Genomic DNA, 27,533 nt, shown 5'->3' with positions numbered 1-27,533 from the left:
ATCGTGTCTTCAGATGTGATATGATAGGTGTGGATGAGAAACAGATCAATATTTAATTTGTATTGATCAATCTCCACTTTCACTTTAACATTCTTTTGTTTTTGACGATTCACATTCTTCATGCATATCGACACCTACTGGACAGGGAGGAGAATTTATATTAAAAGACATAAATATTGATGTTTCTCACCCACACCTGTCATATCACTTCAGAAGACATGGATTTAACAACTAGAGTCTTGTGGAGTCATTTTATTTGGAACTTCAAAGTTCTGGTCACCATTCACTTGCATTGTATGGACCTACAGAGCTGAAATATATATTTTTTTGTTCAGCAGAAGAAAGTCATACACATTTTGGGTGGCATGAGGGTGAGTAAATGAGAACTTTACCTTTAAACAAGTTTTTCTTTATCTGTAAAACATCTATAGCTCATATAAACCGTTTGCTAATTTTCCATCCAGAATTTACAAATAGTTACATTTCTAGCATAATATCCTAGAGGTTATTTAAATAAGTCTTTGACTTGCAGATAAAAAAAAATTAGGCAATGCACTGTGGGATCTGCAAGCCCTCAAAACTTGAACATTTTATATTGTTTCCCCCCCATGATGTTACTAAACGCAGTATGGCCTAAGGCTGCTAATTAGGCCTAACGATTCTGTTAGCAAACTAATATAATCAAGTCCAGTTTCTGAACATCACATATTATGCAGTTATATTTAGATGAATAAATACACACGGTAGGCATCCTATAGTAAACAGCTGCCAAAAGAAAATCTTTATTTTTCTAAAATCATTAACCAGGAGCTCATAACACATGCACCTTAGAAAGGTGTTTTACATCAAAGAAAACTACAACAGCGGCACTGACAAGCACCAGAACATTGTCACTGTAGCACAATTACAATTTCTATTTACACACAGCTCAGAGTAAAAACTAGTACAGCCAGCAAGTGAGATAATAACAGTCACCAAGTGTTTTCTCCTTCAGGAGGAGAGGAAAATCTTTTAAACTTTGGGGGGAGGAGGAAGGGAAGGAAACAAAATAAAACGGTGACATTAGATAAACATTGTAAGACATATAGCAAGTGCTTTCAGTTAATGTATTGCGATAATTTATCAAATCCAGATAATGAAATATTCTCTCTGACAAAAACATCTTTCACTACGGCCCTTTCCACAGACAATAATTGTATATGTGGTGGAAAAATATTGTCTTTGACTTTCGATTTATATATTTGTTAGGTGTTTTTGTTTGAACCTGTGCACCAAAGCATTAAATTGCATAATTGTATAAGACTGAACACAGACTAGACACTCACAATGACAAATATAGTTGCGTGAAGGTTTAAAATGTCCTCTAAGGCCCACATTTCTGCTGATAATTGACAATCTTTAACAATATTTGTTTTCATAAGGAAAACCCCTTGAACCTCAGAAACCCCTGCCTTAAATCTTTCTGCATTGCTCAGTGATAGGTTCAAAGAAGAAAACATGTTTCAATAAATCCATACTGGATTATACAATTTCAAAAGTTCAGGAGTTGCGGTACATTGTTAGGGCTGGGTAGCGATGCAGATTTCACGATTTGATAAGATTCAGATTCCCTCTTGATTCAATTTTAAATATGTTGGGTATATTGCAATTTTATATATTACATATGAAAGACGTTCTCTCTCAGTTTTACTGACCAACCACTGGATGGCGCCATGATGATTCTGACTGCCGCTGGACTGTTTTTTTTGTACCTGTTGAATTTGCTGTAAGCGATTTTAGCCGTTCTGAAACTTCTATGAGATTGGGTAGTTAAATTAGACACGCCCCCTCTTTTCAAAACCCCTCCCTCCAAAGATAGCGTTGAGGCCGAGTGGTGGTTCTCACATTTGTCAAACACCACAGTAGCAAAATAGCGCCCTCAACTGATGACTGTTGTGAATCTGAACATGACATTAAAGGTGATGCAAGCGATTTAATTCATGGAAAGGTATGCAAACATTTTTATTACCCTGAAATAGAATCGCTTTTTAAGAATCGCTATCAGGATCACGATTAATCGGAAAATCTATGTTTTTACCCAGCCCTCTTTGTGTCGATATAATAAAAAGCGTAAATGACATTTATAGGACTTTACTTGCTTTTTGCCATCAGCATATGATAAATCCAATTTGAGAAAGAATCTTTGGGTTTTTTATTTGTTAAAGAGTGTTTTAGATGTGAAAATTGTTGCTGCAATGGATCTGAACCTTTTGCAATAACAATTTCAGCTTTTCTCCTAAAGTGGCTATTCTTTAGTTACTAATGTTGCATTCATATATGAATAACAAATCTAAATGAGTTTTACAGTTTTTGAAAAGCCAACAATTTGAGGAGCGTCCTATTTTCCCTCTTCATGATTACAATATAATTTTCCTTTAAGAGCCTAAATATACCATCCAGTTTTTCAAAGCTACATTTATAGCTATTGCATCTACAATAAAACCTGTCTCCCATCAACAAATTTGTCCTTCACATTGGCATAAAGACATCAAATACCTTCTTCACTGCAACAGTTTCAAAATAGTACATGTAATCAATGTGCAATAAGAAACAATATAGAGTTATATATATAACTTAGAAATTATATATGATGAATTTGGGGAAGGTATCATTTTGGTAAGTGGCATGATCACCCAAACTGACCTCTTTTATGGCTTTACAACTCAATTGCTGCATCTTTCTTTTCTGCTAGCAGTGGCATGCAAATATGAAGACATCCTGAGTTTTCCTTTTTATCTCTTTACACAGCAGAATTCCATCATGTGCACAGGGCATCAGATGCCCCTCCTTAACATCAAACAATGCACTTCTTAAACCAGGAATGTCAAACAAAGGGACATTGGGACAGAAATTAGTCAACTAAAGATAAAAAGCACAGTTTGGGCTGACTGCTAGCATTATATTGGTCCTTTAGATCATCTGATCCTCACTTTCAGCTTGTATTTGAAGTGGATTTGCATCATCCTTCAGGCATTTGTTATTGTCGCCTTCTGCTACTGAGTTCATATGTGGTTTCATTTATCATTAGCATCTGTCTGTTTTTATGGCAGTCCCCCTTTTTCCAATGTGCACATGCTGCTAGAACAGGTCTAGAACGAAGCCACACAGATTTGGCCTTTGGCCCAGACCCAGTGGAATGGCAGCAGTATGTGGCACAGTATCTATCAGCTTTTCAGCCAATCAGAATCGATTGCTCTCCCTTAAAGGAATAGTTCACCCTCAAATAATAATAATTTACACACCCTTGTGTCATTCCAAACCAGTATGATCTTCTGTGGAACACAAAAGGAAATGTTTTGAAGAATGTTTGCATTGCTCTTTTCCATAAAACGGTGACAAGCGTCTGTCAAACTTCTAAAAGCACCATAAATTACCATAAAAAAAATCACAGTGGCAAGAAAAAGTATGTTAATTTTGCCAAAGACAATGCAGAATTACCTGCATTTATGTATACATTTGCTGTAAAATCTGATTTAATCTTCAATACTGATAACACAATCTGATTTAACTAATAACACAAATTATTGTATTGTTCTTGTACGTATTGAATACATCATTCAAACATTCACGGTGTAGGTTGGAAAACAAAATATGAACCCCTAGGCTAATTCCGTCAACAAAAGTTAATTAGAGTCAGGAGTTGGCAAACCTGGCATCCAATTAATGAAACAAGATTAGAGGTAGAGCTATTTTGACTTATAAAATACACTCAAACATTTTGAGTTTGCTATTCACAAGCAGCATCTGGGGCGGCTGTGGCTCAGTTGGTAAAGCGTGTCAGCCAATAATCGCAGGATTGGTCTTTCAAATCCCGGCCCACATGACTCCACATGCCGAAGTGTTCTTGGGCAAGACACTGAACCCCAAGTTGCTCCCAATGTCATGCTAGCGCCTTGCATGGCAGCTCTGCCGCCATTGGTGTATGAATGAGTGTTTGAATGGGTGAATGTGTCACAGTGTAAAGCAATTTGAATACCGTTAAGGTTAAAAAGGCGCTATATAAGTGCAGACCATTTACCATCAGTTGACGTGGACCAAGCCTTCCAAAAAAAAAAGAAAAAGAGATCTCAAAAGACCTACAATCTAGAATTGTTGCTTTGCATAAAGCTGGAAAGGATTACAAAGTTATCTCGAAGAGCTTCGATATTCGAAGCAGAATGCTCAGCGAGGAAAAAAAGAACCCTAGAGAGACGGTTAAAGATTTGAAGGAATCATTGGAACTGGTTAACATCTCATGTTCATAAGTCTACTATACAGAAAACGTTAAACAGATATGGTGTCCATAGCAGGACACTACAGAGGAAGCCACTGCTTTCCTACAAAAACATTGCAAGGCACCTGAATTTTGCCAAAGACCACCTTGACACTCCACAACACTGCTGGGAAAATGTTTTGTGGACTGATAAAACTAAGGTTAAATTGTTTGGGAAGAACACACAGCACTACGCCTCATTTTATGACAATTTAGTGAAGAAAACCAGCTAATTCCAAAGGGTTCACATACTTTTTCTTGCCACTTTATATTTACATTTTTATTTACAGAAAATCATTGGATATGGATAGAGTGCATATTTAAATGTGGCACATTTCCATTAGTTACGAGACTTACAAGAGCCAATGTTGTTTGCCATCTGAAACTTGACACACACACACACACACACACACACACACACACACACACACACACACACGTTGTGTTTCCATGTTTTATGGGGACTTTCCATAGACATAATGGTTTTTATACTGTACAAACGTTATATTCTATCCCCTAAACCTAACCCTACCCCTAAACCTAACCCTCACAGAAAACATTCTGCATTTTAAAATTTTCAAAAAACATAATTTAGTATGATTTATAAGCTGTTTTCCTCATGGGGACTGACAAAATGTCCCCACAAGGTCAAAAATTTCAGGTTTTACTATCCTTATGGGGACATTTGGTCCCCACAAAGTGATAAATACACGCTCACACACACACACACACACACACACACACACACACACACACACACACACACACACACACACACACACACACACACACAAAATCTTCAAAACATCTCTTTTTGTTTTCCATGGAAGAAAGAAAGCTATACAGGTTTGGAACTACATGAGGGTGAGTAAATAATGTCAGAATTGTTATTTTATAAGTGAACTATCCCTTTAAAGAATGAGCACACATTTTAAATGAGGAAGAAGCCCTTTGTGAGAAAACCCAATGAAAATGCGAAAGATTTAGGATGGAAATGGTCATTTGGTCATTTTTAGAGGAAGTGGATTTTGCAAGTCATTCTTACAGTAACAGCAGCCTGCTTGCACTGTGCCTGTTATTACAGATAAAACAACACAAACAACACATTCATAGATTCAGATAATATTTTTTCTTTTTCTTCGACATGCACATGCAGTATTAAAAAATACAATTAGATCACCAAATACTTGAAAAAAGTGTAAAAATCCAGTGCGACAATCTTTGAGTTCTGAGGTTAACATGGTTCTTGATTGACAATGGTCAGCAGTGAGATAATCCATTCAGAGCGCTGAGCCTACAGTTCCCATGCATCTGTGGCTGCTTTTGGCATATTATTTTCAAGTTATGAAGCCATACATTTAGGATTTAAAAAAAGATTTTGTTGTTTTTTTTGTCACAACAGCAAGGCCTGAGATAGAAAAGGTGTTACAATAGCTCCGTTCCAAAATGTTGTTAGCAACTTTGCGGTGTAAGGATTACATAGACAGTTGCCTTCTAAAGCAGCATCCTACCCTAAATGGAAACTCCCAAGTGACTGTTTTGAACACTCTATGTAGACAGCAACTCTGTGTGCTACACAAATAGTGCACCTCATGTGGGGAATTTGGCCAAAATGAGGTACCGTAGAAGGCAGCATAATTACTATGTTTACCTTTTTGAAATAGCCTTCGTGTTGGGAGAATGCCTATAATGCCTTAAAATTCTGCCTATGCAGGCAGCTCACTAGGTTTTGGAACGGAGTTAATATATATATATATATATATATATATATATACACACACACACACACACATTTTTTTTGCTTATTTTTCCTTTAACCAGCATACCGGTCAACAAGACCCCTTGTGGAGCACTTGCAAGCATAAACTGGCATGTGGATGTGACCAAGCTGGCGATTCATAGCCCTAAGATCTTCTGTTGCCTATCAGTGCATGGCTCTATCTATTCTGTAAGGCTGGAGTTTTGGTCTCTGAAAACAATGGATGATCTCACTATGTAAGCATCTTGTAAGAGAAAAACTTCCCCCGGTCTTTAAACACAGCCATAATCAACAAACTTGTTTGAATTGTTGATTAAACGCTTCTTGCTGCATCTTGAAAACCAGAGATAAAACAACACAGACAAAAACAACTACAATATTGTAGCTGAAAATCATTTACAAAGCACAACTGGGAAAAGACCCCCCTCCCAAAAAAAAAGCTTCAAATTCAGCAAAGGACTCCTTGTAGAATAAAAACAAGAGCTAGTCCTTAAATCTGTTGAAGGTAGAAAAAAGGGGAGGGGGTCTCCAATCCCACACGTTTTAATCTACAAAATGATGAACTCAGACAAGCCGACACCAGAAACATTCCTTTGCTTTTCTGTGATATCAGACCTCACCAAGGCACAGTCAGACTCCTAAAAATCCTCATACAAATACATTCCTGAAAACAGACAGGAGGATTGGCCCCCTCAACAGACAACAACAAAAAAACAGTTCAGGTCCCCTCTCTATCTACCCTTGAACAAAGCAGTCTGAATTGGATAGACATGACCTGATCATCTACCATGGAGACCCGGCAACTTTTTGGTTGTTAATGGAATAGTTCATCCCAAAATGAAAATTCTGTCATCCTTTACCTTCATGCCATTTAACCCGTATGACTTTCTTTTTTAATAGAATACAAAAGGGGAAGTTTTGGAGAATGCTCTGGCTGCTTTTATCCATATAATAAAAGTAAATAGGAACTTGGGCTGTCAAGTTCTAAGAATGACTAAATAAGCACCATAAAAGTAGTCCATTGAACTTGTACACTATAGTCCAAGCTTTTTGAAGCCATACACTTTCTTGTGTGAAATTCCAAAATCTAAATGTAGGTGATTATTCACTAAAAATCTTGCCCTCCACTGTAACTCTCAAATCAAGCGACATTTGGTCAAAAGAGAGGTGAGAACCAATGATGTTTGCTGTAATATGTGTAATGCAGTCATTTTTGGTTTGAGAGCTACTGTAGAGGGCAAGATTTTTAGTGAATACCGACTTACACTTTGCTCTGTTTGTTAATGAAAGCTTTCTTATGGCTTCAGAATACTTGGTACATATCACACAAGTCATCTGGACTAAATTTATAATACATATATGGTGTTTTTTTGGGGGGAAAAAATTTCCACAGAAGAAAGTCACATGGGTTTGGAACAACGGAACAGCGTAAACAACAGAAATTCCTTTTTTTTGTGTACTATTCCTTTAATATGCATTGCAGAATGCCATCAATACTGTCATGCCTTTTTCAAGGCACTCCAATGACAGCTGTGATTATAAGCCCTCTAAGAGAGTGTAAGTTCTATCCTGATGGAGCTGTTTTATATTTAAAAAAGTAAACTATTTTTTGTCAGCAAGATTTACCATCAAAGCACAGTCTGAAAATGTCCTCTCTGCTTCTGCCTTCTCACTATCTTTTTTGCAAACTCAGCTGTTTTTGATATCATCCGAGGCACCATCAATGGCCTCTACTCATTCTTGTTGTTTGTGGCTCGAAACACAAACACACACAAGCACACAGTTATGTAAGTAGACAACGGAGTGGCCCATCTGCCATCTGGCTATTGCTGAGTGTTGGTTTGGAGTTACTCAAATAACTCTGTATGCAAAGGCAGTTAATCAGCCAAAGTAAACTCAGATTGGGGCATCCTGACATGGGATATGCACACTCAACCTAAACATCTCTACAGATCAAACACTGATGCCAATGAAAGACATTTAGGTATCTGATTAATAGAAGAACTGTCTTCACATCACTGCATGAGAAAAGAGACAACGAGACTTTTCCGTAAGTGTACTGTCTTTTTAAAGACCCAATGAAATCAGCATTGGAGATTTGTTGTTTTTGGTCCATGTCTGTTATTTTTGAAGCTGTATTTGGGTGTTTCTTCAACTTCTGGCACTTTTAGCAGTGTGAATTTCAAGAAAGTTAAGTAGTCTCGTTTAAAAAAACAAAAAAACAAAAAAAAAAAAACAAAATCACATTCTCAGTAGTTTGTTTTATTATTATTTGTGTACTAACAATGTCCCACAGTTAATGTACATACATCACAGGAGTTTTTATTTTTCTAAAAGTTATGAATATTCAATTTGAGCATTTCTCAAATTCTGTATAGTGTTTTTCAGTGGTAGAAATGACAGTGATGGAAATGAAATTTTTAAAATGGGACACTCATTTTTCTTGCTGAGTGTCAATTCATAGCTAACATTTAATGTGTTGTAAATACACACAATTTAATATAATTTGAGCTTGATTTGAAATTACGATTAATAATCGCAAGTGATATTTACCTTGATTTTTCTTAGTTTTCTTCTAAAGCAAATCACTTAATATTTCATCTCAAACATGCTCTTTATTAACACTTTTGTCAACTTATTTATCCAGTACACCTTTGAAAAAAAAACAAAAAAACATTATTGGAGGCAAAATTTGATGTGGTGGAAATGACTCCACAACTGTGTACATTTTTTAAAAAACATTATAGAAATCATTTCCACACAAATAAATATTGACATGGTTTATCATAGTTAAATACGGAAAGTCTGGGACTATGGTAAAACAATTCAATCGAATTATAAAATACATTTAAAGTACTAAAAAATAAATGATGAAGCCCTTTAGCAAAAAGTTTCCGAGAGTTTTTATGTGACCTTTACATAACAAAAAGAAAAAGTTAAAATCTGTTAGTTTTCAAATAAATCAAACCGTGGGACATAAAAGTGGCAGAATTTTAATAAACACCCATGTATGCTATGTACGCTAGTGTACTACTAAAAGTTGACACTCTCTTCCTGGTAAAATGGACCAAAAATATTTATGACTCATCTTACACTGTGCAGATTTTTGTCCAATCAAATGCTTTCTAGAATGACAATGCCCCTCCTCTTAATACAAGAACCAGTTGGAAATCATGGTTCATGATTTGCAAAACACTATTAGTGCTTTATAAAAGGGGACAATCCCTTTAATCCTATACTTCCTGTTTCAATAGGAAATACGTCAACACAGGAAACTGCTCGTCATGTGAGATCATGGGGTCTTTAAAATCAGCTGAACTACTGTCTCATAACGTATTCCAAACTGTATTACATCTCTGGTGACCTAGTAAAAGTACTGAACAGGAAGCATCTTATTCTGTTGTCTAGACTCTGTATGCACACAAGTTCACCTGTGTTAAAGTAGCTTAGAAAATGGATCAACAGTCAAAACAGTTACACATTTGGAATAATATTATAATATCATTAGTTATATCTTGGTTATAACCTATACTGCATGTTTACATGGAACCAGAAAATGATTACTTAAGCTAAAGACAGCTAACAAGTTATCCAGCTGCAAACCTCTACCTCACTGGATCTCTAATTTGAACAATGCAAACTTGATACTGCATAACTATGAGATGTGGACCAAAGTAGGTATTTATGAGCAGCACTAGTCCTAAATACTGTATAACTGTTAACCAGATAGCTTATATAGGTATTGTAGGTACATTATATATTGTTAAACCAGTGAAACTTGGAGATAATCAACCATAATGCACAAGCATGCTGGAAAAACAACAGATTAATGTTGCAGCTTGATACGCACGTGCAATACGTCTTTTTTTTATTTCATGTTCTACAAAATAACAGACTGTGCGGGTAAGAAAACTAGCACCCCTAAAGAACACCAGTAACAAGCCCTGGCCAGCTAACAAAACTGAAGCCAATATATAAGCACCATGGTGCCACAGGTGTGATACATCATTGAAAATTAAATGTTGCGACTGTAATCTTATGTACGGTGAATTCACACAACAGCGTATCGGAGGCAAGAGCACAATTTAGGTAAAATATATGTAAATATATTCCAGTATATCTGGAATACCAGCCAAACAGCACCCAATATTTGCTTCTAAAAGTTACTTTTAACTTACGTTTCTTTTTTAATAGTTCACCCAAAAATGCAAATTCCATCATCATTTACTTACATTTGTCATTCCAAACCTTTGAGAATTGAGAAGTTTAGCAGAATGTTCATGCTGCTCTTTTCCATACAATGTATGTGGATGGTGACCAGAGGCTGACCAAAAAACACCATAAAGTAGTTTATACACAATGTAATTTAATAGCTACAGTGTAGAGGATGATTTTCAGTGAATTACAGCTTAAATCTTAGTCTGTTCCTCACACACAGATAAAGTTTAACTTTAGAAGATTACGGATTTAATGCACAAGTCATATGCATTACTCTTATGGTACTTTTATGGTGCTTTTAGTCATATTTGGATCCTGCAAGCTCCTGGTCACCATTCACTTGCATTTTATGTTAAAGAGCAGAATGAACAGCCTGCCTAACATCTCCATCTGTGATCTACCGGAGAAACAAAGTCATACACATTTGGAATGGCATGAGGGTAAGTAAATGATGAAAATTTTTGGGTAAACGACCTCTTTTTAAAGGAAACACGATGTACAGAGTTTTCCAAAGTTTAAACTGAGTGTAAACAATTGTAGACGTCAGCTTGCTCTTGTATGTAAAACACCCATGAGATCTCAGACCCTTTGGTTGATAGTAGCACCAGCCTTTATGAGATGTTCCTCACACCAGCAAAAAAAAGGGGCCAATATATGCAGCTATTCATTGTCAAAACGTCATCCTTTCATCTCTGGTATAAGATCACAAACATTATCTTTATCCAGTTTCGGATGTTATGATGCGCACTGATGTAAAATTGGAGTGCTAGAGCCCTTGGGTGCTGGTGTGTGGCTTCAACATAGCTGTGCTTTCACAACCAGGTTGCCTCCAGACACATGGAAAAAGAGGCCTCACAAGGCCCTGGAGACCTTTTCATTGCAATATCTGTTGAATCGTGTCAACAGAAGATGAAAACAAAAAACAGGAAAAAATAACAGTATACACAAACTATGTAGTTTGTGGATATTTTGTATAAGCAACACTCGAAGCAAATAAGACAAATGGCAGTTTTCAGTCATTTCAAAAAGTAAAATGTTTTAGAAGCATTTTTTAAGAAAATACTTCAATGCATAATGATTAAACACGGATCTGATAGGATATACAGTATAGTTTCACATTCAAAATGCACATTAAACTTTGTTGTACATTCTAGTCTCTTTGGCTTTGTTCAATGAGGCAGCAAAAATCCAATATTTAGCAGTATCCAACTCAAATAAGTAAAAAAACCACATGAAATCTTGTTAATGAACCTGATCCAATGCACATCTATGTGTGGTTTGAAATCCGATTAAAAATCTGATGGAATGCACCTCAGTCTGAACGGTCAAATCGGATTTCAAGTAGTTTTACGTGTATTCACCGCCATACAAACGGGTCAGTTTTTGATGTAAGAGAAAGTCACTTATCATCATGCTGATGCTTACATCATTATTATGGCAACCGTTGTATATACACTGGATACTGACTGCACCATATGAATAGATTTAATCACTTTCAAAAATACATTGCTGTCAATCCTACTGATTGGAGAAAAACTAATTGGATTTGTGTGCAATATGAACAAAGCCTTTCTCTGTTTTACCATTAAAACCAAGTTGTTGAAAATACACGTGTTACCTTGGGTGTAAAAAACAGATTTGGAGAAATTAGGAGACTATATACTGATATAAAGAGTGAATAAGTGAGGAGTCATGTGAGTAAATAAAAGCAAACAATGAAATGATCATAATAAGTGTTGTTGTTGAGTTAACAAGCTGATGTTGGTGTTATGTAGACGAAGATGTATACTTGTGTATCAAAGCCACCTTAAAAGTGCCAGATTAAGAATATTAACTGTGCTGAGCTGAGCTGAGCTGAGCTGCAAAACCAAATGAAACAATCTGGGCTGACATCACGCAAGGCTAAACAAACAATCTTCATTCCATCCTGGTCATTCTTTGTAGAAGAAGCCCATTGTGAAAGGACGCCAATCCTCCCATGACCAGTGTAATGTCCCAACTACAGAAGAATAACAAGACCACACTTGAGTGCTTCCAGCTTGTTGATCTCATGCAGTTGGTTGATCTGTGCTGGAGTGGATGTGGCATTTGCTATTTTTATTACTTCTTACTTGAACCTGTGAGGTCAGGAAAAAAGGTGAGAGGAAAAGAGCTCTTCACTGGAGGTAACATGAACCACTCTTTGCTCAGGCATGTTGGTCGACCCTCTTTAGGAAACGTAACTACATTGAGAAAATGTCGATTAATGTATGGCTCTCGTATGAATGCAGTTAAGTCCTCTGCAAATGGAGTCTGCTGGGAATGAGAGGTTGCCTGTTTTATACAGCCAGTTCTGCCATCAGCTTTGATGCAAGTCCATGCCGTTGTATTTTTTAATGAGCGTGGTCTTATAGTCGGATATACACAAAAGCAAAAATGGCAAGTAAAAAAACCTTTTTGGTAGCAATTCCTGTGACAAAAACTACGGAGTTCTCAGCTTAAATCTTAACTGCTGGTTTTGCTTATACTGACACATCCCTGAACTAAATGTCCTATTGGTAAACACAGATATAAAACCAGAGATATAAAATCTCTCAACTGCAGGTGAAATTGCTTGTGATAGCACAGCTGAAAAGGGTGGTTGAAAGTCTTTTTCATCCATTATGCCTCCCAAAACTTTTATTTTTTGCATTAATTAATTCCCACTCGAGGGAGCTGTCCAGTCACCCTTGATTTCCCAAAACAAACCCCTGTGGTGGTACATTCTTTGAAAGAGACCGGGGTAAAGCGGGGTTTTCTGACTGTCCACATAAAATGGGCAGGAAAAAACGTGGAATAGTGCCCATGGAAAAAGAAACACTCCCCTGTTCAGTTTTATAGCACTCAAAGTCTCAAAGAGAGCTTGGATAGGGGCTGATCTTGCCATAGCTGGTCCTTCAAGAACTGACAAGAACATTTATAAGCAGTATATCAAACACAAACGGAGATGGATCACATAAAAGTTTTGTCTTTTTTGCAGTGTAAAGCAACTCGTCCCAAAGTGAGAGCTGAAATCTGCAAAAAGAGACAGAAGTGTGTTCGTTGGGGTTGGAGTGAATGCATTGGGGTTTGACCCCAGGTCCACGTGGGTTTAAGGTGAAGCAGGGTGGGGCTGTGGTCAGTAACAAAGAGAAGGGAAGTTTTGAATTATGCTACGCATGCAAGGGAAGCCCACCCTGTTTTTCATGTTCCAGCCATCACAGCTGTTTCAGTCCACAAATCTCTGGCAGGCCTTCTTCCAACGGCAGGCAGTGCACCACATGTCTCTGTTCTCCATGCCATACACCTTACGACACTTCTTCCCCTCGCCGCGGGACTTCTTACTGCACGGCAAGACAGAAAAATATAAGTTGCGGAAAAACATACAAAAGCAACTTTTCACAAAACAACTAACTTCACGTTCAAATTTTCATACTTCCCAACTATATAGTATGCCAAAATCACTATGTCAACTGAGTAGTATGTCCGAATCCGGAGTATTCATGAAACAGTAGGCAAGAAATTCCTGGATGACCTACTACATTCAAGTCACATTCAAAATGCTGAATTAAAATGTAAATGCTGTATACACATTTAAGAAAGTTGTTTATTTCCAAGGTTGTAGTATGTCCAGCAATGTATTCATACTACTCAACCATAGAACATACTTTTTTAACGGCTGAGAAGTTAGTTCTTCATCAAATGCAGTGCATACTCATACTACTCTCTAATTTGTGTGCTTTCCAATTCACTCAGTTGGCCTTCTCTTTAATATCTGGTGTAATAGCGTTGGGAGATTACAAGGGGGTGATATAACATTTACTGAAGCAGGTCACAAGGCACAGGTATCACAACATAGGACAGGTTCTTTTTTTTAGAGCTCCTTGCACAGGACGCATACACACAAACTTTTAAGGTTTTTCACTTCTTCAAGAGTGAAAGTGACATTGATAAGTTTTGCAGGTTAGTGTATGAAATTGGTGTAACTGCATAGACTGAACAATTACAAATTATTATGCAATTTCTCTAAATATCTTTGAAGAGATTTCATTCAGGCTGTCAAACCACGAAAAGACATACTTGTAAATAAAAATACATTGTGTAGGCTATATGAAAGATGCATATCACCAATATATCATCCACTGATAAGCTTTGTCCTTTGAAGAGGATTTGGGTCGAATTTAATGGAAAACGATGCGAGTTGCGCTCCTTCATAGAAAATAATTATTTAGAATTTTAGAACATGCAGTGTCATGTGACAGACACATCCGGTGTGCAACCCCCCTTTAAATTTACCCTGCCGCTAACACTTTAACAAAGTTGTGTTGAGAAATATGTCTGAAAACACAAAGATGGTTTGCAACTGGTAAAACAATTTATATATAAAAAAATAAAAAAATAAAAAATAAAATAAATAAAATCGCAGCGAGAAATCACGGTAAAAATTGCCATTTGGTGCGAAAAGGCCTTAAAAATTGTTTTTATCCAGGTCAATTCTTTAGTTCCACAATTGACATTTCATGTATAGACTGAAAGGAAATGGTGTAATCACAATAAACACTAACGTCCTGCAGCCTGCATGTGTTGAAGATACACAGGTGTGTAGTAAGACTGTAAAGTACCTGAGTGAACCTGCAGCTCTGGGGGGAGATGAGAGCACAGCAATAGTCTGAGAGCGCTGTTCCCCAAAGCCCTGAGTCCGAGTGTGAGTGGGAGAGGCCTGCAGTCATGAAAAACAAAACAAAAACAAAGTTAACATTCTTCAAAAACAGCCAAAAAACATTATCTGCATCGATTTCCTGTCATAAAAGCAAAATTTAAAGAGACACGCAATAATGGTTATTTGGTTATGAAGCAGTGATCAGGTATTTGTGAATCTGATAAAAACACATATGCCTGTGGTTGGTATGGTGTGATGGCTGTATTGACTAAGATGGGAGGGGCTTAGATCTCACACATCAGAGTCTGGTTGTAACAGTGCAATACTGATATCACTGATATGTGTGCAAATATGAGCAACTTGACAGCTTTCACTGTCAATCAAATGAGAGGCCAAACTGTGTGTAGATCTAGATCAGGGGTGGGGAACGTCAGGCCTCAGGGCTGTATAAGTCCTGCAAGACAATTTTACCTGGCCAATTGAGAAACAATATGAAAATAAAAACAAATGGCCATGATTCAATTAACCTGAATTTTTTTTTATATATATATCAAAATCCCTTCAAATAATGTTTAAAAATCATTTTAAATGATAAAAACACCAGTGGCAAATTCTGCAATGCCTGCTCTGCTGGCCTAACAAATATATATATTTTATTTAATTTTCATTCTCAATCACCTTTTTGCATATGTATTTTTAATCACGTTCCACTCTACAAACAAATAGAGAAGAACAAAAAGTTTCAGTCAGAATTTATTCCTTGATGCTTACAAGTGAAGCATGACAACTTTTTCATAAATCTTATACCCGAAGTCAAAGCAGTGTGTGAGTCTGAGCTCCACCCCTTCTGGCCTTCAGAATCTCCACAGAATCCCTCAACAGTGCAAATGAATGAGCAACTAAATTCAGATTGTCAGATTTATCAGCCAATCAGATTTATTTATTTGTTCTAGGTGGGTGTGATCTTTAGAATATGTCCCAGTGAAGGCCCTCGAGCTGGCCTTGAGTGACGTAATCACGGTTTAAGTGATGTAATTTGAAAGCGAAGAGCGCTAGATTGTCATCACTGCCGCTATCGGCATTGAGAAAGAGATCCTTATGGATTTAAAAACAGGAGATGTTCAGCATGACTGTGTGTAAATTGGTAAGTGCTTTTTGTATTGTTATGGCAACATCAGGAGTTTTCTAAGTGTAAATTAGGCTGCTTGAGCATTTAGTGTCAGATCAAGTTTTGAAAAGTTAATTTAACTTGGAAATTCAGATTAGGAAAAGTGCAATGTAATGCATCTTGAAGTCAGAGTTACAACTTGTAGGCTAGTGCAGAAATTCTGAACTCCGATTTTGCCGAGATGCAGGGGCATGATGCCACACAAACATGTCGACACTTGTTCCTTTCCAAATGACATGATACTAAAGCTTGTTTAACAAACGCCTGCAGAAACAGGTTTATAAAACATTATAATCTCTTTTAATAATCTTACACCTGTAGCACAAATGCTAGCTCTGCAGCATTTTTTATGAGTTGGGTTGCTAGGAGACATCTCTAATGAGAGTCAAACCTCTGCTAAGCTAACGGGAGCGTTGCAGTTCCGAATATCTGGGAATGGAATGCGTTTATGGTGGGAGATATCGAGTATGAATATCCCACATCCAACTTGAATGGAACGCAGCATAAGTCATTTTTAAATCGCAAATATTATTAGATATATTTTTGCAGGTATTATAGACCTCATTGGAAGATTCATATGAAAAATTATGATTTTTGAATGTCTGTTCAGGAGACGTTCATTTCACAAAACATTCATGCTGCAGTTAAAATTAGGCTTGCTTGAGCAATAAGTGTTGTTTCAAGTTCTGGCTTTCGTGCGTGGACATGTTTATAAATGTAAATTGGTATTACTAGTTAGCTGCGACATAATGTATGACGCCTAAAGGCATAGTGCGTCTTATTAATTGTGAAACTGTGTTTTATTAATGCCATGAATCACACTGAAGGCCTAGACTTATAATGAACGGCCCGCCACTGAACTACACAAAATATTGTATAATAGACAGACCTTTTAGTGCTTTTGGTGTGTGAACACGTAACGGAATGCGTACATTAATTTCATCCCACAATCAGAAATTGCAAGCAATTGTATGGCCCTCGAATAATTTTGTAAATACTCAAATGACCCTTATTGGAAAAAGGTTCCCCACCCCTGATGTAGATGTTTATAAGAGAATATTGGTCAGAATTCATCTGCATGTGTACAAGGGACCGGAGCAATAAAATAGAGCACATTGAAGTTCAGTGTGTGTGTGTGTGTGTGTGTGTGTGTGTGTAATGGGTAGGAGTGTTTGTGTGTGTACTCACAGAAGTGCCAGTGAATGTGACGGGCGGGGACTGCCAGGAGATACTGAAACTGCTGCCGGAGGGGGTGAAGCCGGTGGAGCTGGTGGAGGGGATGGTAACTGGGGCAGTGGCCTGTGGAGTGACAGGAGGGGCTACATTCACACTGATTTAGAGTCAGTCTCAATTGGGCTTGGGCATGAGACTGAGCTATACAAGTTGGCATGGCATATTATATGAAAGTAATGGGTATTTTAGGGCCGTATCATACACACGCACTTAAAGGGTTAGTGCACTCAAAAATTTTAATTCTCTCATAAATGACTCCCCTTAAAGCCATCTCAGATGTGTATGTCTTTCCTTCTTCAGCAGAACCAAAATTAAAGATTTTTATAAACACTTTTCAGCTTTGTATGTCCATGCAATGAAAGCGAATGGGTGCCACAAGGCTGCTGGCTGTTTGACGGTCCAAAAGGCATATTTAGGCAGCAAAAAGTAATCCACATGACTCAATTAATAATTAGTCAATTAATGCCTTCAGAAGCAAATCGATAGGTTTAAAAAACAAATTTGATAATTAAAACTTTAGTTTTAATAAAATTATTAAAAAGACTATTAAAAAGATAATTAAAACTTTAGTTTTAATAAAATTATTAAAAAGACTATTAAAAGATAATTAAAACTTTAGTTTTAATAAGATTATTAAAAAGACTATTAAAACTTTAGTAAATTTAAAAAAACACTTCCTGCTAGCAGTGGAACCATCGCTTAGATGTCACGTGATGGTGCATTCACACGAGAATCGTGTTTTGCTTACAACAGAGGAACGAACGTCAGGCGAGAGTTAGGACATTTCAAACAGTGCTGGCCAGAAGTAATGATTTTAAGTAAAAAAAAAAAATTATATTATCAATTTGTTTCTTACACAAACCTATCAGACATTAATTGATCGACTAGAATCGTGTGGATTACTTTTATGCTGCCTAAATATGCCTTTCGTACCGTCAAACAGACAGCAGCCTGATGGCACCCATTTGCTTGCACTGTATAGACAAACAGAGCTGAAATGTGTTTATAAAAATCTTCATTTTGGTTCTGCTGAAGAAGAAAACACACATCTGGTATGGCTTTCATCATGAGAGAATTTCCATTTTTGGGTAAACTACAAAGAGTAACTGCAAAGTTACCCTTTGTAACTTCACAACTCTGTTATTAGTCATTTTAGAGCTAAATTAAATTAATTCATTAGCATTTAAAATTAATTGTTTAACATCTATAATGTTTGCCTCATTTTTTTGGATCTCATTTGAAAAATTCATTTTCCTCTGTACATGTTGAACCTTAAGGAAGTGTTGTCTGTTCACACGACTGTAAGTACTTAGAGGAGCATGTGCCTTTTTATACTGTTACAGTGTATTGTGACCAAGGAATGGCTATATTTACAGAATCTCTGTCATCAGTCATATGGGGGCCAACTATTATGAAATACTGCATTTAGTTTTTTTGCGATTGCTGAAATACAGTGGAATTTCCATGTCTTAAAATATGGTACTTTGAATTATTGCATGATAATTTATTTTGAATAACTGGTGGGTGTGTTTTAATGGAAATCATGTACATAGTGACACACTGTATGTACATTTCCAGAGGATAAACTGAGCATGATCAGATCTATCGAAAAGGTATGAAAAGGCTGTACCTGGTAGGCATGGTCTGTATGCACTAGGTAGAGTGCACTTGGAGCAGAGCGACTGAGAGGAGTGGTGCTGCTCTCACTCTTCGTCCCGTTAGTGCCGTCCGGCTGTCTCTGGTCCAGAACCGGTGGGGGAGACAGCACAGATGGGGACACAGGAGACAGGCTGCTCAGACCATCCGCCACAGAGTCAGTGTTCAGTTTAATCTCAGTGTAGTAGAAATCCTCCTCACCATCACTGCACTCTGAGTCACAATTTCTCCTAAAGAGGAGAAAGTGTTGCAATATTTTATACAAGTAGTATGGCATATTATCATGTAGTGTGGTATCGCATAGTACAAAGGAGAATGCTACAGTATAGTGAAGTATAGTATGGTTTTGTATAGTTTAGTGTAGAGCAGTATAGTATAATATAGTATAGTATACAACAGTATAGTGGTATATAGTATGTTATTTCATAATATTGTGTAGAGCAGCATAGTAAAATATAATATAGTAAGCTACAGTATAGTGCAGTATAGTACACTCTGCTACAGTACAGTGGACTATAGAAAGTATAGTACAGCATGCTAAAGTATAGTTATGCAATAGTACAGTGAAGTGTAGTTTAGTAGAGTACATTTCAGCTTAGTATGCTACTGTATAGTGAAGTGGACTATAGAAAATACAGTACAGTGTGCTACATTATAGTATGCTACAGTATAGTAAAGTATAGTACAGTTCAGTTTAGTATGCTAATTTATACTATGCTACCGTATAGTGAAGTGGACTATAGTAAAGTATAGTACAGTTTAGTATGCTACAGTATTGTTGTGCTAAAATACAGTGAAGTGGACTATAGTATAGTATGGTACAGTTTTGCTATGCTACAGTATACTGAAGTAGAGCAGTGTTTCCCAACCACTGTGCCGAGGAAAATTATCAAATTCTACAAAATAAATAAATGCATAAATAAATAAAAAAATATATATATTCAGGTATGCAATTTACTCATGTTTCGGTGACGCTGGTGTTGAACGGAGGATTGACGCCTCATGTGAAATGAGCTTTACAATGACAAAAGAACATTAATGCAACTCAAAATTATTATTATTATTTGTCTATTATTGTCATCTTTGCTGAGAAAAGTTGTGCTCAGCAGTTTAAATCTGTTGGAAAATGATATCTTAGATCTGCTTTGTTCTTATAATGTTTAAATATTCTGCTGAAGTAGATTTGTAGTCATGCAAGTTTTAATGAAGTAGAAGCATGTTAATGTAAATGAAAAATAACACTCAAACTAAAGGAAAATGATAGATCTGCTTCGTTCTTTTAAGGCTTAATCACTACAGTTGCTTGGTAGATTTCGGTTGTGAATGACTCAAAATGATGCACTGGCTCACTCATAGCAAATAAGACGCTCATTTGTCACCACCTAATGACATTTCCAGAAGTGGTCACTGAACTAATTAGTTGATAAAATTTAACAAATTTGTAACAGAAGAAAGCCTCATCAAATTACCCTTAATTTGCCATTTCACTTGAATCACTAAAATCGCAATTTGTGCCTTTAGCTTATTATAAAAAAAAATATATATATATTTTATATATGTTGTTAATGACATTTTTTTTCGTGGATCAGTGATTCCCCTTCTGTCGCTCTCTCCACGTTGTGTCGGAGAAGCGACACTAGGGGTCTCTCTTGAGCGCCGATATTCACCTCTGACCTATTGAAAAGGGCCAATGAGAGTTGGCAGTCAGTATTTGCATACCCGCCCCGCATCACGGGTATTTAAGCGGGGCAAATCACGGAAGTTTAGTCACAAAATTTCTTCGGAGCCGATGGTCTGTCTGCAGTTTGCTGCGAGTTACACACCACATTAAAACGTTCCTGTTTCCTCTGACGATCTGCATGCTGTTGGATCTTGACGGCGCACAACAGCGGCTTTCTCCTTTACATTGCACGGCGTGCATTGTTGCCCCTGAGTGCTTCGACAGCGCAGACACACACACACACACACACACTGTGTATTAAAAGAGTAAATTCCTATTAAAAGAGTAATTTCTCTAAAAGAGCAAAACACAGCGGCGTTGAACGTTCTTTTCAGAACGCGTCTTTTTCAAGATGCCCTTCCGCCCCTGTGTTGTTCCTGGATGCGGTAGAGTGCTCTCCGCTTCAGGCGGCCACAGGCGCTGTCTCGTGTGTTTGGGCCGCGATCACACCGAGGCGGCGTTTGTGGATGGTTCATGTTCTCACTGCGAGAACATGACCATGACCACGTTAGCGGTCACAGCTTGCTTTCAACAGAAAGCAAGCCACCCCAACTGCACCCGCATTGCTCCTTCTTCCCACGGGATTGAGGGCGATCGCGGTTGGTGCTGAGGGCGATTTGAGGCGGCAGCGGGTGCGGTTCGCCGGGTAGCCCCCGCGAACCTCCGTTCCCGACACGCTCGCTTGTCCCGTCCACGCTTCGCGGCGATAGCGGCTTCGCCTCACGGCCCGGCTATCTATCCTCCGAGCCCGAAGCAGATGAGCTCGCCGCTGCATCGGAGAGTGTGATGTCTGATGCCGAGGACTCCCTGGACTGCCGCCTCGGGCCAGCAGGCCCAGGCTGAGGCCGGCAGCTCAGATGTCTGACATGCTTTCCGGGCGCCGTAGGCGTGGGGTTGGATTGGAACCCTCCATCCTCCCCACAGCCTTCACGGTTGGATGACTGGTTCCTGGGGGCAGCGCGCGTTCGAGGCAACGCATCCCCGGTCCCGTTTTCCCGGAGGTGCATGACGAGCTGGCGTCTATGTGGAGAGCCCGCTCTCCGCCCGTCTAGGTGCCACCCGCTCCACTCTCACCAACCTCGGCGGTGGAGAGCGCCACAGATACTGGGCGATTCCCCAGGTCGATAGGGCAGTTGCGTACCATCTATGCCCGGTAGCCCTACCTCCTGGCGTGGCCGCCCGTACTCCCATCCGAGCCCTGTAGGACAACATCCTCAGCTCAGCGAAGGCCTACAGTGCGGCTGGACGCGCTGCCTCCGCCCTGCATGCGATGGCCCTCCTGCAAGTCCACCAGGCCAAAGAACTCAGAAACATGCACGGGGGTGGACCTGATCCTGATGTGCTGCAGGAACTGCGCTCAGTGACCGACCTCGCCCTGAGAGCGACGAAGGCCACAGCGCAGGCACTCGGACAGGCGATGGCCACCCTAGTGGTCCAGGAACGCCATCTTTGGCTCAATCTGGCAGCGCATGCCCCCTGTCTCACGAACCCCCTCTAGGACCCGGAAGGCTCCCAAGCGTTCCTGAGAAAGCCGACCCTGAGCCGAAGACGTTAGCTCTGGAGGTGGTAAGACCGCTCCGTCCCCCGGTGGAGGGCCGGGAGGAGAATACTTTGTTTTTTCATTTGCCACACCCCCTGACGGGGGCTTTGGTACCCACATTCTCAATAAGAGCTATTTCCTTTGCCTCTGGGTCACCTGGCCCGCAAATGCATTTCTCACGGCAACCTGCTTTCAGATTACGACAGCCCCGGTACACCGGACGTGTCGATCCGCCTTCCGCCTGCCCACGACTGTCCCCCGGCTGGCCGGTTCAGACGAGTCCAGAGGGCGCCAGCATCAGACCTCCTCCTCAGTCACGAACCCGCCCCCTGCGGGTCGCGTGAGCAAGGTAAGTGCTTTGAGTCTATTCTCAGCACCTCAGCCTCAGGCCGCAACAAAGCCGCCCGGCGCTGCACTACCTGTTCCGCCCGCTCGCGAGGCCCGCCCGGTACGTCCAAAATACTCGTCCCTTTGGTGCCCCTAAGCGCCAGAGCTGGGAAGCGTGGCTTTCGCTTCCCAACGCATCACGCTGGCTGCACCGGACCATTCGACTCAGTTATGCAATTCAGTTTGCCCGGCTCCCGCCCCCCTTCAGGGGCGTCCTCTTTTCCGCAGTACACGGCGAGCATGCCAGTCCCCTGCGCACGGAAATTGCGACCCTCTTAGCCAAGGGCGCGGTAGAGCCTGTCCCTTCAACCGAAATGAGGAAGGGTTTCTACAGCCCTTACTTCATTGTACCCAAGAAAGGTGGCGGCTTACGACCAATCCTGGACCTGCGAGTTTTCAATCGGGCCTTGTTAAAACTCCCGTTCAAAATGCTCACGCAGAGAAATATTCTGGCTGGCGTTCAGCATCTAGATTGGTTTGCAGCGGTAGACCTGAAGGACGCGTACTTCCACGTCTCAATTCTGCCACGACACCGACCCTTCTTACGGTTCGCGTTCGACGGCCAGGCGTTTCAGTACAAAGTCCTCCCCTTCGGCCTGTCTCTGTCCCCTCGCGTCTTCACGAAGGTCGCAGAGGCGGCTACGAGTAGCCGGCATCCGCAGAGACCAGGTGCTCCGGCACCTCAGCCGTTTGGGGCTTCAGGTCAACTGGGAAAAAAGCAAGCTCACTGTGGTTCAGAGCATCTCTTTTCTCGGGTTGGAGTTAGACTCAGTCTCAATGACAGCACGTCTCACGAGCGAGCATGCTCAGTCGGTGCTGGACTGCCTCGCTTCCTTCAAGCCAGGCACAGTGGTCCCTCTAAAACTTTTCCAGAGGCTCCTGGGGCATATGGCGTCCTCCGTGGCGGTCGCGCCGCTGGGGTTGATGCATATGAGACCACTCCAGCACTGGCTCCAGACTCGACTCCCGAGACAAGCATGGCACCACGGCACGCATCGGGTAAGGATCACCCCGCCTGCCTCAAAACACTCCGACCCTGGACAGACCTCTGCTTTTTACGGGCAGGAGTGCCCCTGCAGCAGGTGTCGGCGGCGTTCTGGTCACAACCGACACCTCCCGGTCCGGGTGGGGTGTCATGTACAGCGGGCACGCAGCAGTGGGCCATTGGAAAGGGGCCCCGCTGCGTTGGCACATCAATTGCCTGGAGTTGCTGACCGTCCTTCTTGCTCTCAGGAAGTTCCTCCCGTTAGTTCGGGACAAACATGTCCTCGTGAGATCGGACAGCACCACGGTGGTGGCGTACATAAATCGCCATGGTGATTCAAGTCGCTGCATGCCACTCACATCCCCGACAAGCTCAACGTCGTAGTGGACGCGCTACCACGACAACGCCTGCCCGGCGGGGAGTGGAGGCTTCACCCCCAGTCAGTCCAGCTGATTTGGGAACGGTTTGGCAAGGCCCAGGTAGACCTGTTCGCCTCCCAGGAAACTTCCCACAGCCCGCTCTGGTATGCCCTAACAGAGGCTCCCCTCGGGACAGACGCGCTGGCACACAGCTGGCCCTCGGGGCTGCGCAAGTACACATTTCCCCCAGTGAGCCTTCTTGCACCGGTGCTGTGCAAGGTCAGGGAGGACAAGGAGCAAGTCACGCTAGTGGCCCCCTACTGGCCCACTCGGACTTGGTTCTCGGAACTCAGGGTTCTCGTGACAGCTCCGCCCTGGCGAATTCCCCTGAGAAAGGACCACCCGCGCCCAGACCTCTGGAACCTCCACGTCTGGTCCCTGGACGGGATGCGGAAGAGCTAGTCAGCTTACCGGCGACCGTTATGAATACAATCAACCAAGCCAGAGCCCCCTCTACCAGGCACCTTTACGCCCTAAAGTGGCGCTTGTTCGCAGATTGGTGTTCTTCCCGAACTGAAGACCCGCAGAGATGCGCGATCAAGTCAGTGCTCCTGTTCCTACAGGAGAGGTGGCTGTCCCTGTCCACCCTCAATGTGTATGTTGCCGCCATTGCCGCCCACCAGGAGTTCGGTCCGGCAGATACGTCTGTGATCCTAAGACCGTGACCGGGCTATATGCCCAAGGTTCCTACCACACCATTCCGAGATCAGGTAGTGAACCTGCAAGCGCTGCCCCGGGAGGAGGCAGACCCAGCCCTTTCGTTGCTATGTCCAGTGCGTGCCCTGCGCATTTACCTGGACCGCACACAGAGCACCAGACGCTCTGAGCAGCTCTTTGTCTGCTTTGGGGGACGGCAGAAAGGGAATGCCGTCTCCAAACAGAGGCTCGCCCACTGGGTTGTTGGCGCCATCACACTGGCTTATCACACCCAGGCGTGCCCCTACCCTTGCGGGTCGAGCTCACTCAACAAGGGGTGTTAGCGTGCACTGGCGTGGGCACTGGCCAAGGGCACCTCCCTAGCAGACATCTGTAGAGCCGCGGGTTGGGCAACACCCAACACCTTCGCGAGGTTTTACAACCTACGTGTTGAGTCGGTTGCGTCTCGTGTTTTGTCAGGTCGAGCCCGTAGAACTTCGGTAACACGTGAGACTGACCGGCCGGGTGGATCAGCTGCGCCCAGCGCCCTTTTCCTGACGTCAAGGTTAAGTAGTGCGCCTTTTTTCCCAGGGCGCCCCACTCCGAGTCAGGACCCTGGTCGATTCCTCCCCAGCCCTCAGCAGAGGAACTCGCCGACCCAAGCCACTGCGGGTACCCTGATGGCTACCCTGTACTGGTATAGGTGCTCCACAAGTAAGGCCTCCTGCTTGGACTCCCCCTGTGTGTATTTCCACGGTTCTGTCCCCTTACGAGCGGACCCCCGTGTCTCCCTTAGGCAGTTACAGCTGCCCCGGTCGCCGTGCTGTAGCAACTCCCCCCTTTCGAGGCTGGATTTACAACCGCACCATACTTTCCACACGAGCCCGAAGACGGCCGTGTGACGTGTCTACCACTTTTCCTCCCCAAGAAAAAGGGCAGGTGTGGTCTCCGCAGGGTCTGGGTAAGACCCCCTTCCCTATATGCGTGTAAGGGCCCGGCCGTGATTGCTCTATCGCGAGAAACATAGAGAGAAAGAGGCCCAGCCAGGCTGGCCCGTTCCCATGTTGGAAAACATCGCCTTGTTCCCCTCTCAGGGTAACTAGAAGGATCCCGATGTTCAGTATGGGGCATTGGGGAAGAGTGCGTGCAGCCAGGTACAGATGATGCGCGGCACTGGATGAATCCTGCCCGCCTCTGTATCGGCAGTTCACGTACACGGTTCAGCACATGGCAAGATTGGAATGGGTCCCCTAGTGTCAGCTTCTCCGACACAGCGTGGAGAGAGCGACAGAAGGAGAACGTTTGATTACGTATGTAACCTCCGTTCCCGAGGGAGGAGCGACACGTTGTGTCTTTCCTCCGCCATGTCGCTGAACCGAGCCACTGTTGTGGCCAGACCATTTCGGCTCCTCAGAAAAATCCTGACTAAACTTCCGTATTTGCCCGGCTTAAATACCCGTTATCGTGGGCGGGGTATGCAAATACTTACTGCCAACTCTCACTGGCCCTTTTCAATAGGTCAGAGGTGAATATCGGCGCTCAAGAGAGACCCCTAGTGTCGCTTCTCCGACACAACGTGTCGTTCCCTCCCTCGGGGAACGGAGGTTACATGCGTAACCAAACGTTTTCTTACTTTTTTCGTCCCTCGTGAGTTTGCATCCCTGTTTTGTTATGCTACAATATAGTGAAGTGGAGTAGTACAGTATATTATAGTATTGTACTGTATAGTGAAGTGGACTATAGAATGGTATAGTGTGCTACAGTATAGTTAAGTGGACTATAGTATAGTAAAATATATATAATAGTATGCTACAGTTTTATTATAAAGAGTGGTGGTGGCGTTGTGGGCTGAAGCACAGAACTGGTAAGAAGAAGGTTGGCGGTTTGAGCCCTACAGCCAAGACCATTTTGGCACTTAACTCCAGGTTGCTCTAGGGGGATTGTCCCTGTAATAAGTGAACTGTAAGTCGCTTTGGATAAAGGTGTCTGCTAAATGGATAAATGTAAATGTTATGCTACAGTATAGTGAAGTGGACTTAAGTATGGTATAGTGAAGTGGAGTATAGTACAGTATATTTTAGTATTCTACAGTATAGTGAAGTGGACTAAGGTATGGTATAGTGAAGTGGACTATAGTATGGTATAGTGAAGTGGAGTGTAGTACAGTATATTATAGTATTCTATAGTACAGTGAAGTGGACTATAGGATGGTATAGTGAAGTGGACTATAGTGTATTATAGTATTCTACAGTATAGTGAAGTGGACTATAGCATGGTATAGTGAAGTGGAGTATAGTACAGTATATTTTAGTATTCTACAGTATAGTGAAATGGACTAAGGTATGGTATAGTGAAGTGGACTATAGTATGGTATAGTGAAGTGGAGTATAGTACAGTATATTATAGTATTCTATAGTACAGTGAAGTGGACTATAGTATGGTATAGTGTAGTGGACTATAGTGTATTATAGTATTCTACAGTATAGTGAAGTAGACTATAGTATGGTATAGTGAAGTGGACCATAGTGTATTATAGTATTCTACAGTATAGTGAAGTGGACTTAAGTATGGTATAGTGAAGTGGAGTATAGTACATTATAGTATTCTACAGTATAGTGAAGTGGACTATAGTATGGTATAGTGAAGTGGACTATAGTGTATTATAGTATTCTACAGTATAGTGAAGTGGACTATAGTATGGTATAGTGAAGAGGACTATAGTGTATTATAGTATTCTACAGTATAGTGAAGTGGAGTATAGTACAGTATATTTTAGTATTCTACAGTATAGTGAAATGGACTAAGGTATGGTATAGTGAAGTGGAGTATAGTACAGTATATTATAGTATTCTATAGTACAGTGA

At 41.2% G+C, this 27,533-nt stretch overlaps 1 protein-coding gene across 1 annotated transcript in view; it reads right to left on the bottom strand.

The window, feature by feature from the left end:
• Positions 1–12,473: 12,473 nt before the first annotated feature.
• LOC127620123 (zinc finger protein 704) overlaps positions 12,474–27,533 on the bottom strand; it is a 67,132-nt gene continuing 52,072 nt past the window's right edge. The window contains exons 6-9 of the mRNA XM_052093227.1: positions 18,957–19,212; positions 17,282–17,392; positions 14,888–14,985; positions 12,474–13,609 (exon numbers count right to left, since the gene is read on the bottom strand). Coding sequence (XP_051949187.1) covers positions 13,495–13,609; positions 14,888–14,985; positions 17,282–17,392; positions 18,957–19,212 — 580 coding nt within the window. The 3' untranslated portion in view covers positions 12,474–13,494. The remainder of the gene's footprint in view (positions 13,610–14,887; positions 14,986–17,281; positions 17,393–18,956; positions 19,213–27,533) is intronic.

The sequence above is a fragment of the Xyrauchen texanus genome, chromosome 26 (genome assembly GCF_025860055.1).
Source record: "Xyrauchen texanus isolate HMW12.3.18 chromosome 26, RBS_HiC_50CHRs, whole genome shotgun sequence".
Classification (NCBI taxonomy): Eukaryota; Metazoa; Chordata; class Actinopteri; order Cypriniformes; family Catostomidae; genus Xyrauchen; species Xyrauchen texanus.
This window is presented reverse-complemented; position numbering and strand designations above follow the sequence as displayed.